Source organism: Montipora capricornis, chromosome 10 (genome assembly GCF_036669925.1).
Source record: "Montipora capricornis isolate CH-2021 chromosome 10, ASM3666992v2, whole genome shotgun sequence".
Lineage (NCBI taxonomy): Eukaryota > Metazoa > Cnidaria > Anthozoa > Scleractinia > Acroporidae > Montipora > Montipora capricornis.
The window spans coordinates 27,919,787-27,932,286 of NC_090892.1; the positions used below are offsets into that span (position 1 = coordinate 27,919,787).

Genomic DNA, 12,500 nt, shown 5'->3' on the forward strand with positions numbered 1-12,500 from the left:
ATGTTTGGTGTGTTGAGTACTTCTGTAAAAAATGATGGGGGTGCTGAATGGAAAATTTGGAAAGCACCATTATTTCAGAAGGGAGTGTTACACTTGCAGATGCACGTGCATATACACTGTATAATTGATATGTCTGTAACTAATTTACAGTTACTGAATCAAGATTGTCGGTTTTCTTTTCTCCCTAACTGCTACCAATAAAGTCATTTTAAATTGTAAATGAACTGGCAGTTACCGAGTTAAAATTTTAAATATATCTTTGCTTAACTTTAAAGAAAATGACAAAACTTTTAAGTTTATGTCATCTTCAGTTGATTAATGTACAAAGCATAGAAGTTGAATTTATAAGTAGGAAAAATTGCTAATTATGCTAGTAACAATGAAATGTGCATAAAACATGACAATGTGAGAATTAAAAGGGTAGTTTTAGATTGAAATGATGTAATTGTTGATTCAAAGAAGGTTGTTCTATTTGGATATGAATAGCCTCTTTTATCTTAGAGGCATGATCTAAAATATGGAAACAGTCTACTGAACACAGGGCGCGACAATGTTCAGAATTCTGTAGGTGTTTGAAAATGTGAGAGGCCCTATCACTGACTAAAATAATGCTCACGCACACGTGTGGAAAAATGTCGGGTTGTTTTGCCGACAACAGGCATTACAGCCCACACATGTAAACTTATAAACCACACGCGAACAAAGCCCACTAGGGATATTTGCTTAACAATTCCAGGTACAATCATTTTTCTGATCAGCAAACAATAATAAACAGAAACCAGAGTTTCTTATAAGGTCATGATGAGTCACATACAATACATGTACATGTACGAGTCCACAACACTAAATTCAGTCGGCCTCACTCAAATCACCAAATAAAGAAATCTTATGCAACGTTGTAACAAAATGTACACTGAGCACCTTGAACATTTGCAGATACAGTTTAATAGTCATAATTAAATTTTTGACTTCCGATATTGCATTTCTGTCTTTCTGATTTCTTTCACTCAACCCGGTTATACCATGTGACCTAATATGGAAACTGATTGGGTCAAGTGTTGCCAAGCTGGAAACTGATTGGCTTTAATTTCCAAGTGCCCAAGCGTTCAGAATTCAATGAAAATTTTATAAAACAATAATATTATTCCATTCACGCTTATTGGATATGAGACTGGTCACAACCAACTCTGCACTATGCGCCTTGTTAGCCATTATTTTACCATCTCATATCCGACACGCTTTTCAGGCCTTCTGATATTACGCGATGGTGCGATTTCGCACAATCGACCTCAAATCGCATCAAATCGCACAATTAACGAAAAATCGCATAATTCACAAAAAGACGCACAAAATTCATAAAATGAAACATAAATCAACACGTTTCTTAGAAATTCCTGCATAAATACGCCATTTTTAAGATGATTTATCTTGGAAAAAGGCTAAAAATCCTTTTGCCACACATTCGAAGTTCAAGGCCATATTTTGCATGTCGGGGACCTGGTACGAGTCTCCTTCTATTGGTGAAACAAACACTACGGTATATAAACACCACTGAAATGATGACACAGTTGCCTTCTCTTAGAGAAGAGATTTGTGAAAAATAAGCGAAGTTGTAAGTTTTTCGGCAAAATGTAGTTTCTTTCGTTGAAAACTGATAAAAACTTACTCATGGATAAGTTTGTTGTGAAAACGCCCGCTTTTTCTTCGACGAAGAAGGAAGTTCCCACCTTCCGCCCAATCTGACAGCTCACGATCGAGCAAGAAAGTACCTCACAGGTACGGTCCACGTGGACGATGGACTGATGTTTTTCTCGTCGTGCAATATTAGGGCCGTTTATACGAGAGAAAATAAGCCGCGGCTTACTCTGGCCACGGGGCACAAAATACTCAAAAGGTCAGTATAAGCCGCGGCTTGAAAAAGACGCGAACATAGATTTTGTACCATTTATACGGGGTGAACATTCGAGTCTTTTGTAAGGCGCGGCCAGAGAAAGCCGCGGCTTATTTTCTCTCGTATAAATGGGGGTATGGCCTCATTGTGATTGACCATCTTCGGAAGTTCGTGGTTGACAAGCACTTTGATCATTCATTTGGCATGTTAGCTGTGTCCTTTCAACTTTTAACGTGGTGCACCGGAAGTGCAGAAGACCTCATAATATTTATTTATCCCAACTAATGTCGATCAAGATGCATAATTACTGTTCCTTTGTGTTCAAAATTTCTTTAGTGCAGCAAAAAAGTGCCTTTCTTATCCTGAAATCTTCTAAAACTAGCTTAAAACTGCTCAGAAAAAATTCGCAAACTTCATATTATTTATCGAATAATTGGCCTTTCTAATCGCATAATCTGCCCTGAAAATTCCGCATAATTTGCATTTTTTCATCGCACCCTATCAGAAGGCCTGGCTTTTGTGGAATATTAATTAATTAATGAACTATTTTTTCATGTACTTAACTCACTAGAAACCTTGATGTGGTAGTTTGCAGTGATGTCTTGGAGCAATTTTGAGGAGCTCAAGGTAAATTGACTTAACTTTGGATTTCCTTTCTATTTATTCTTTAGGTGGCATCTTGGGTAGCCACCTGGTCAATATTTTTGATGATTATAGAGGATGTTTTGTGTAACATTTGACTAGAAGCAAAATTGTTGCATGACCCATGAATTTAGCCAGTAAGGGGAGGGTGATTGTTATAGACAAAATTGTGTGGCATTTGTTTTTTTATGAAAACCTGCAGATTTTATTAAGACCTCAAGAAATATAGTATGACTCATTCTTGGGTGTCATGTCAATCCCTTAGTGTGAGATTGTGCTGCTCACAGGGAATTAGGGATTATTTTTGTGCTGGGAAGTCTGTATGGGGACAAATGATTTGTCTGGGAGGAGTTGAGGATGGCTTGAGTCTTGGGGCAGGAGGCCACATTGAGGACATTGTTTTTTTTTTCAGTTTTTTGCACTTTAAACACAAAAATCCCAGTTAATGTACTGTAGGTACATTGTACATGTAATTGTACTATAGACATGTATCTGTCTACTTCAAGTCAGCACCGATAGCTGCAAATTGTCCTGTTAGAAAACGTTCATTAGTGTTTGCACTAAACAGAAAGTGTTGTTGGCTGGATGAGTTCAAATTCACGGAAAAATTGTACCATAAAATAAGGATTTTTCTACTCAACAAATCAATTGTGGTGCTGCTAATTATGTCTGCACTCTCATCGATAATGATAGTCTTCATCACAGTGGGACACCTCGTGAGTCCACAACAAATTTTAACCACTGTGATGATGAATGTTGTCGACATAGCTAACATTATTCTAACCTGTGACAACAGAAGTTTGCAAGGAAGAGCAGACATGGCAGGATAAAGAGACCAAGTGTAGGTATGTGTAGTTAACAAATACATGTTAAACATTTTTTGATTATTATAAATACTCAGGCATATGCTAAACTCCTTGATCAGATGGACTTCTCTGGTGATCATAATATTGTCATAATTGACTCAGTGATAGTTGTAGCCAAGATGACCAGTTCTTGACATTGTTTTTGTACTGAGACTAATTCGTGCCATTTACAGTACGAAGAATGTATCAGTACAATGTACATGTGGGTGAATAAATTTAGTGCTATACCATAGAGTACATAGGGGTCTTAGTATTTGATGGTCACTTGGTACATGTACATGCATGGATATTGGATTGCAAAGACAGGGTTTTCAATAAGAATTTTAGTAGGCGAGGTACAAGCTCATACGGGGGACATTTCTTGCATTCTGGAGCACAAATGAGGGTATTTGAAAAGAACACTAATATCATTAAATTTTGACTTTTACTCTAATTTCTTCTTAAAATTCAGTTGACTGCAAGACATAATTTGGGTTTTGAAAAGATTCTAAAATGCTGTAGCATGACATATCCACTTTTTAAAGGCTCCTTTGCATTCTGTACAGCTGTGTGCAATGTATTTCATCTGTAGTGACCGAAATGTTGAATTGTCACACTTCAAATGTAGTTAGCAAATCAAGCAACTTACACCAAGTACTGACCGCTGGACCGCTGCCTCAAAAATGTGTGTGCAGCCCCTTTGACCAAGCATTACATACCTGGAAAGACAAGGAAACAGAAGTCACCTCAGGAATTTCAGCTTTATACTCGAATTAAATTCAGGCTTATATCTTTTATTTTTCACAAACAAAACTTTGCAGATCCAATGCTCATGTTCTGGGCAAATGTTTCTCAAGTTATTCGTAAAATTTGGGGTATGGTAATTTCCAGGGAAAATTAAGCGAGTTTCTTTGGCTGCCGGCTGTTATTGAAAACCTTGCAAAGAGGAGAAAGGAGAAACTGGAAGAATGTTACAAAAACAGAAGTATACACTGTAAAATGAAAATAGTGAATACAATGTGCATGTACGTCACTTGAAAGACTCTTAATGTGCTAATTTTGGATGTGTCACAATTTGGTGCAGAAAGTTTAATAATAATATTGTTCTCTGTCTCAATTAAATGATTGGGATATTATTGTCATTGCAATTGCAATATTGTTACTAATTGGAAAAGGAACAGCAAAGCCTAAATGTGTTATTAACCAACTGCCTCGCTTACTGGTAAGTGGAAGGTGGGTGGCCAGCCCCTAGATAGAATACTGCCCCCATGGCTGGCAAATCCCCGCAACCCAGCCCTGAGTCCCCATTCCAGGCACCCATCACACTGATGAAAACAGTGGAAGGAAAAAAAATATGGGAGGGGGGGGGGGGGAAGACGCTAAAAGAACCGCTCCACAGACCACTGCACAAGCGCTTGACAAAGAACTCACAGAACCTAGCAGTAGTGTACAAAGCTACAACATACCATTTGAGCCATGTAAGTGGAAGGTGGGTGCCTGGGATACCCAGGGGCTTCCACTGTGGCCAGCCAGCCCCTAGATAGAATACTGCCCGCATGGGTGGCACATCCCTGCAACCCAGCCATAAGCCCCCATTCTAAACCGAAGGGGCTCTCCAAACTGACGCAAGCCAGATCGGAGAGGGAAAGAGGGGCTCAGGGCTGGGGGAAGCCCTGGCCCTGAACTACCATAGTCCCAAGGCACCCTACAAAAAACAACTAGGAAAGGAGAAAGATACGCAAGAAAATACCTGTCAAGTGAGAAGGTTTGCTACCCCCACGATACTACTAAATACAGATCTGAATATAGACCTGATATGCATCGCTGGACCATCTGCCAAGCATCTTGATGAGGTGATCTGGTAAGCTACAAGAAGCTGCTGAAGGAACTGCGCCAATGCGGAAGCTATGACTGGTGTAGCAACCAGGGACCCCAGCAGCGGAGAGGATAGATTGAATACTGGATGTCAGCCATGGGCGATGTAGGAGGGTGCCATCAGAGAGAAGGAAGAGTGGGCCAGGAGTTGAACCACGGACATGTAGATACTGGGTAAGGGCGCATACGGGGCACAGATCACGCTTCCTAGCACCAATGTAGATTGTGAAAGGGGTCTGCCTTAGAGCACTAAATTAAAATGAATCCTGATGCTGCCTGGATTGACTAGGGAATCTGCTTGAACATCGCTGACAGCAAGGTGAATGTCGAGGCGTTGACAGTGAACTCACCAACGCGTAAGAAACCAAAAAACCCGAGACAGCAGGCAGCCCAAAGCATCGTATGGTTGTAGTCAGAGAAGTTCAAGCACTGGAAGATAATGTGCATCAGCTCAATTGTAATGGGTTGGCGCTGATGCTTATTTGACCCTTGGTGGCTTTTGATACCCCGCAACACACGCTGTAACCAAAGGCAACCAACCAGCAGAGAAGGCAGACCCTCCTTGATGTGAAGGGACCGGATCAATTGCTGAAAGGTAAACCTTAATGGACAAATGGTGGAGAGTATCAGCAAGATGACAGCAGAAACAGCTGCTGGAAGAGCTGATCCCAAAGGAGATAGGCTATTGTCCTGAGCACAGAAAGCCACAAAGCGGCGTTGGGCAGAAGCATAAACTTTCCTGGTAGTAGGGGCAAGACCCTGAGTCAAGTAGAAGTGGCATTGATCTGAAGTTCCAGGTCCGAGAGGAGGGAGCTGCTGTGGAACCTGGGTCGGAATGGAGTCTGCATGAGGGGCTAGCCGACGAAAACGCTGAAACTGAAAGCGAGACAGGGAGTCAGCAATCGGGTTAGACGTCCCTCCACAACGATAGGGAAAAGTTCTTTGTACTCAATAGACTCAGAGACCTGTGGTGGGAGCCATGCACCTGAGAACCAGTGACCCTGGAAGACTGCTTCGTAACGAAGAGCCCCAGAGGCATCTGAAGAAACCTCGAAGTCGGGGAGTGGAGCCCACTGGGGCTACTGAAGGAAGCTGCAACCAGTCCAAGACTGGAAAAAGTCTCACCACCAGGCTAGCTCAAGAAAAAACTCCTGATTGAGATGAATCAGGTGGTCATTGCATCGAAAGGCGCATAGTAGGTTGATCATCTGGCGCACAAAGGAGCGACCTTAGGGTACAACCTTGCAAGTATGCTGAAGGTGAACTATTAGAGACTCCAGTTCCTTGCGTCTAAACCAACACTTCTGTGACCAGTCCTCCAACAAGGCAGTTATCCTATCAAATTTGTCGTCAGGAAGACGTGCCTGCAGATTAATAGAGTCCATTCAATGCCCAGGATGGTCAAGCATTTCGGCAGCTCTTCTAGCTTTTCTGGATGGAGGGGGATGCCAAGGTTTGAAAAACAGTCAATAGACCCGTCCAGATTTTGTTGACAGACAAAGGAGCCGGGAGGGCCAAGAGTGTGGATATCATCAAGGTAATGCATCAGGAAGGTGACATCATAGTTCTGCTTGGCCACCCACTCCACTAAATCTGCTATACATGTGAAGATATATGGAGGCGACCTAACACCGAAAGGCGGGACCATATCGACATAAAAGGCATCCCGCCATTTCATACCCAGCAACTGGCGATCTTCTCTATGGACCGGCGCAATACGGTATGCATTTTGCACATCAAATTTCGCCATAAGGGAACCCCACCCCAGCCGCATTATACCTGCAATAATGTCATCTACCTTCATGTACTGCAGTGAGTAATCCTCACCTGCAATCCCGTCATTGACACTGTGGCCAGCAGGGCTAGACAGGTCTAGGATAAGACGCCATTTCCCAAGGTTGCTGGCGTTTGGGGATGATGCCGAAACGACTCACATGGAGGACAGGGAGGGGAGGCTCCACAATACTACTAACGGGAGTGTGACACTTCGCTTAAGAGTGTATAAACGAGTAGTGATTTCACTAATTCAGCAATGGCTAATGAATCGACACAAAACAAAGGTGAACAACATATTTGAGGTAGGGAAAGTTTATTGTGAGAGAAAGACGTTCAGTTTTTCAACTTGACTTAATTTTTTTAAACTCTTTTCACCATTTAAGTCTCTTACTACATAATAGTTGGTATGCATTGCAAAATCGCGTTATGAGCTTGGGGCGCCTGTGGAACACTGTATGCTTTTTGCCGGTTACTTGAATTTTTGCGCCCAGAAGACGAAGATTCAGCAAGAAGGTTGATTGAAAATTTAAATCCATCTTCAGTTGTGAATGCTGAAAACGGAGATTTAGCCATATTACCGAAGGACCTCGGAATTAGCTTGATATTGATAATATATTGATAATGAACTTGGACACTGCATATTTGAAATTTGCATGGAACCTTCAAAAAGCAACCTGTACCCTTTCTGTTAGAAAGCGAACACCTGCAAAATTGACTGCGCAAGGTGATTAATAAATGGAGATAAATATCGGTAGAAAAGTATGTTAAGAAACCAAGTTCCTCTGATTCTAGAGGGCACAAGCCGCTCCTTTTATTTTATCTTCAAGTTGGTCGGAGACTGGTACAAGCATTGTGGTTGTGTGGGGGCCTAGGCCAAGCAATTGTAGTATTGCGTTTACTCGCGATAAAGGTAAGTTGCTTGCCACGCAAGCTGTAGAGCTGTAGGAGAATAAAGAACTACGTTTTGAAGAGGTGAAAAGCAAGGTTAAAGGACCCATGTTTGCCTTGCTATGGAAAATACCAACTGTGCTTTGCTCCATTTCAAATAACCTTTAGTAGAACACTATCACCAAACTAAAGACAAAGCCGAAAACAACAATGGCTTTAGAGATCTCTTTCTCATGCTGTTTTTTTTTTTTTGTGCGTTTTAAGAATTATGACTTTCCTTGCATGCAAAGTTGGCTACCAAAATTTATGATCTGGCGACCAAATTTTCCCCATTAGTCGCCAGCTGGCACCTGAGCAAAAAAGTTAATTTCAAGCCCTGCCCTTTCAACTGAGAAGGGGAGCGGGACCATTCTCTCCATTCGGAGCAGTGAGGGCAGTGGATACGAGGGTGGTCCCCCTGGCATGTTTCACAGGAGTGATGAAACCAGCAGCGGCCAAAGGGCCAGCGACAGCGCCCATCATTCTAGGAGTGGCAATACTGGCTAGACCGGGGATTGCCCGTACCTGAAGACTCGCAGGTAGAGCAGGGAGTACCGGAGCTCAAGGATGCCAGAGACTGCATTGAAATTGAAGCCGAGGAGAGAGGACTATATGTGGCAGCCATGTTTTGTGTTCCCGCCACTTGAATATCAAAGGGAAGATAGCAACGGAGGAAGCGATTCCGCGAGAGCTTTTGAGATAGCTTGTGCTAAAGAGTTGTTGTCCAGCAGAGAAACAGGTTGACTTGGTGGTGAAGCAGCAGTGTTAACTGGAGGAGCTGGTGTAGAACCGCTACCTGAATGCAAAGACACAGTAACCAGAGAAGACATCATAGATAAGCTGTTGTTCGTGGTTCGCATCCTGGAAGAACGTGGTGATATGCACGTCTTGAAAAAATTGAAAGAAAAGACGAGACAGGAAAAAATATGCTGTAGGAGTGCTGCTCCAAAACACGCTGAAAAGAGGAAAAGACGCTAAAAGAACCACTCCACAGACCACTGCACAAACAGTAGTAGTAGTAGTAGTAGAAACGTTCGTAGTGCGCATTTAAAAGTCTCAATGCGCTTACAATAAATAATACCAATAATTGCCAAAGGGCGGTTGGAGTCAAGTGCGAGTAGTTCCAAGTGTTTGGAGAATTCATCCAAAAACATAGAGCCTGTGAAACCATTATCTTTCGAAGGAGGTGGACGATAAACAATTAGTAAACGAATGTTTGATTTGCCATAATTTATGCACAGGTCCAAATGTTTGTAAGATTCAAAACTAGCATTCAAAATAAGTGACACATCAAAACTTTTCCTATAGAGTAGTAGTACGCCACCACCTTTCTTGTGTTGGCGAGGTATTTCACTGGCAGAGAAATACTTAAGTGAGGTCAAAGCATCGGCAACCAGGGAATAGAAAGCGTTTTTTATTGACCAAGACTCCACAACTGCCAGAAGATCAAAGTTGTTAGTGAAGCTAATTTCGCAGATAATTTCACTGAGTCTCCCAGTTCTTTATTGACCTAGCATTCCAGATACCAAGCTTGACTTTAGGACAGTGAAGGGAGCGCTCTGACGAAGATGAATTTGGCCAAGATGGATTAAATTCCTGATGTTGATATTGCGTGACTTGGTACTACTCTTGTCACAGCCATAGGAATACTCAATAAAAAATGATTAGTTATATTCCTGCAAGTTGAGCCTCTCTCAGAGTTACTCCCAGCCCGTTTACCACGGTATTTAAGGATTTTCAGGTCTTGTAATAAATCCATTACCTCAGGAGAGAGACATTTCGACGAGTAAGCAAAAGAATGCAATGAAAGAATCTTGTCATGCGAGTAATGTCTTGTCCCAGTATTTAAATGCAGGTCGGTAGAACTCAACTCTGAAGAGCGAATTGCAGTCGTAGTAGGGTCAACAGACACTTGACAAAGAACTTGCAGATCCTAGAATTGTACAAAGCTACAACATACCATGTGAGCCTGCACTTATGGGATTGACCGCTGGATGCCCGCTAACCTTGTGGGCCGCTTGACCGCTACGCTTGTGGACGGCTTAACTTGTGAACCGCTTGACTTCTAAGCTTGTTAACCGCTAAGCTTAACCGCTGGACCACTAAGCTTGCGAACCGCTTGACCGCTAGGCTTGTGAACCGCTTGACCGCTAAGCTTGTGGACCGCTTGACTGCTAAGCTCGTAGTGGTTAACTTAGTTAAATTACATGTACATTTAACCAAATTTAATGAATCACTTACTAAGTGTAGAAATGCATGTACATGTACAGTAATTAGATGGACGCCCAATTTTGATATCCAACGCGATGTAGCCCTTTGAGTTTTAAGCATTTATTTTGCAACCCATTTCCAACAGTAGTGTAAGGGTCAGTGTGATTTTTCGATCATCAGGGTAAACACAGCTGTGTATGGTTACATGAGGATTGGAGTTGTAATGAAGAACACTTTGTAACGTTGATTGTCTGTATTCTCAGATGCAAGTTATGTTGAAGTTTGGGAGGAGAGTAAGAAGACACTTCATGACGCTTATCAAAATCGCTGTGCATCTAACAATTTTCAATAATTATTTTCTAATTATTTTAGATGCTGTGCATTTAATTATTTTCAAGTGTCTTGGTTTTTCTAAAAATTGTCAGGATAATTGTGATGTCTCTTGCTTCAAAATTATTGATAATGCTACCTCTTTCTATCAACTCAAAATCAAGGAGAGCTTCCATATTGAGCAGTTGAAACCCGTACTCAACAAACTAGTTGATCATGTCAGTTTAGCATTACGCTTTTAAACTTTTACCATTATGTCAGTTGTTTCTAAAATATTGTTGGCTTCTTTGAATTTACCTACTTGTAATGAATATTTACAGTAATCTACAAAGATGCAGTATGCAGTCGAAACGTCGCAATCTACATCACAAGTGACGACATCGTGAGACAAACGAGAATACTTTTTTATTGTACTTCACCATGATGAATAACAGCAACCTTTTTTACATCAAAGAATTATAATTGTATTGGTAGTTATAATTATATGTTGTTACGTTGAATTTTGACTGCTGGTACAACTTGTTTTTGAACTGGTACAATTTTAACTGTACTGGTTTATTTTTATCAACTGTCTAAAAAGGGATTTTCCATTTTTGGAGGTGTAGTTAAAAAACCAGGGGCTTAATTTTTTGGGGTCTAAAAAAAGAACGCCGTTGTCCATTCTACTTCTCCTACCCCTCCCTGATGTTCCCCATTATCTCAATTCTATCCCACCCCTCTTTCACCGTTCTACCCCCCTTATCTTCAAGGTAACCCCCTCCTTGAATACCCTTATGCCCACTCCGTTTACAACACCCCTCACAGACTTTTCACACTAATCTCAAGACTTTTCTTTTTACTAACCCAAACTTGAACTTGAACTTGAACTTCCTACCTATGGATCATGCAAATTCCTCATTAATTAAATATTTTATTATTCATCCCAGGGCACTCTCGGTCCAAACTTTAATTTATTCACATTTAGACACCAGAGCCACTTGTGGTAACTATATCAGTGACAAATTTTCAGATTCGCGCAAATGCAGTAGCATAAATTAAATAGATTTCTATAGATAAATAGGGGATTTGAAAAGACTCACAAAGAAAGAAAAAACAGAGACGCAACTCTGCCTTTCAGGAAAGGAGGATTGATCTGAGCCGAAACAAAATGGGAACATCAGATGATACATGTAACTCAAAAGGCATGGGCTTTATACTTGTACAGCAATGGCAAACTCTTCACAGGAAACAAGAAAGACGTCAGGCTGTTGCTGATGATGATGTTTCAAAGATCGAAACATGTTCCTTAAACTCGAAAGTGTGGCTGTATTTTTAAAAATATTAGTTAAACATTTTGTGCTATCAAGACCATCTTAATTATGTGCATTTATGGACATATCTGTAACGAATGGTTCAATATCCATAAATATGTGTAGGTGGGCAACATGCTACAGTCAGTAAAAGAAGAAGGACAGACACAGACAGTGGCTCTTTCTCATATAGGGTAAGTGATTTTAGAAAGTTACAGTATCTGTCAATGGAATAAGTTCTTATGAGCTTTTACAGTTCTGTACAGTTGTCGTGCTACAAATTATAAGATTTAACTATCTTCCTCAGATAAGCCATTTATTCCCTTGTTCGTTCCCTTCAGGCTCACTCACTGCAGCAGCAACTGTTAATTCATTCAGTCTGCAGATAGTAGCTCACAGAATATGCTTAGGTCTGCATTGGGATGCTTTTTCCATGCCCTTTCTGTTAGCTAAGCATACACTTCACCCGAGGAACAATAAAGAGGAAAACAAAAAGGGTATTATGCATTCGTTGTAGAAAAATGGTCCAGAACTAACATTTTATTCAACAACATTAACAGCCTAATGCAGAGAAAGGTGACATTGAAGGCTTTTCAAGTGATGAAGAGGGGCAAGGCAATCTTGTGGAATCCAAGTTAGACGTTGCAGCAAGGTACAAAGTCATTGAGTGTTGAAAACAAGACCACAGTTCCACATGAACAATTTTATTGCTTT

At 41.1% G+C, this 12,500-nt stretch overlaps 1 protein-coding gene across 8 annotated transcripts in view; it reads left to right on the forward strand.

Moving 5' to 3' along the window:
- Positions 1-12,500, forward strand: part of LOC138020130 (DNA repair-scaffolding protein-like) — a 47,348-nt gene that overhangs the window by 819 nt on the left and 34,029 nt on the right. For 4 of the 8 annotated variants that reach the window (XM_068867153.1, XM_068867151.1, XM_068867152.1 and 1 more), the window contains 4 exons: positions 2,463-2,518; positions 3,330-3,378; positions 11,913-11,980; positions 12,347-12,438. In XM_068867153.1, the coding sequence (XP_068723254.1) occupies positions 2,489-2,518; positions 3,330-3,378; positions 11,913-11,980; positions 12,347-12,438 (239 nt within the window). In that variant the 5' untranslated portion in view covers positions 2,463-2,488. The other 4 variants (XM_068867158.1, XM_068867155.1, XM_068867156.1 and 1 more) reach the window with 4 other exon arrangements.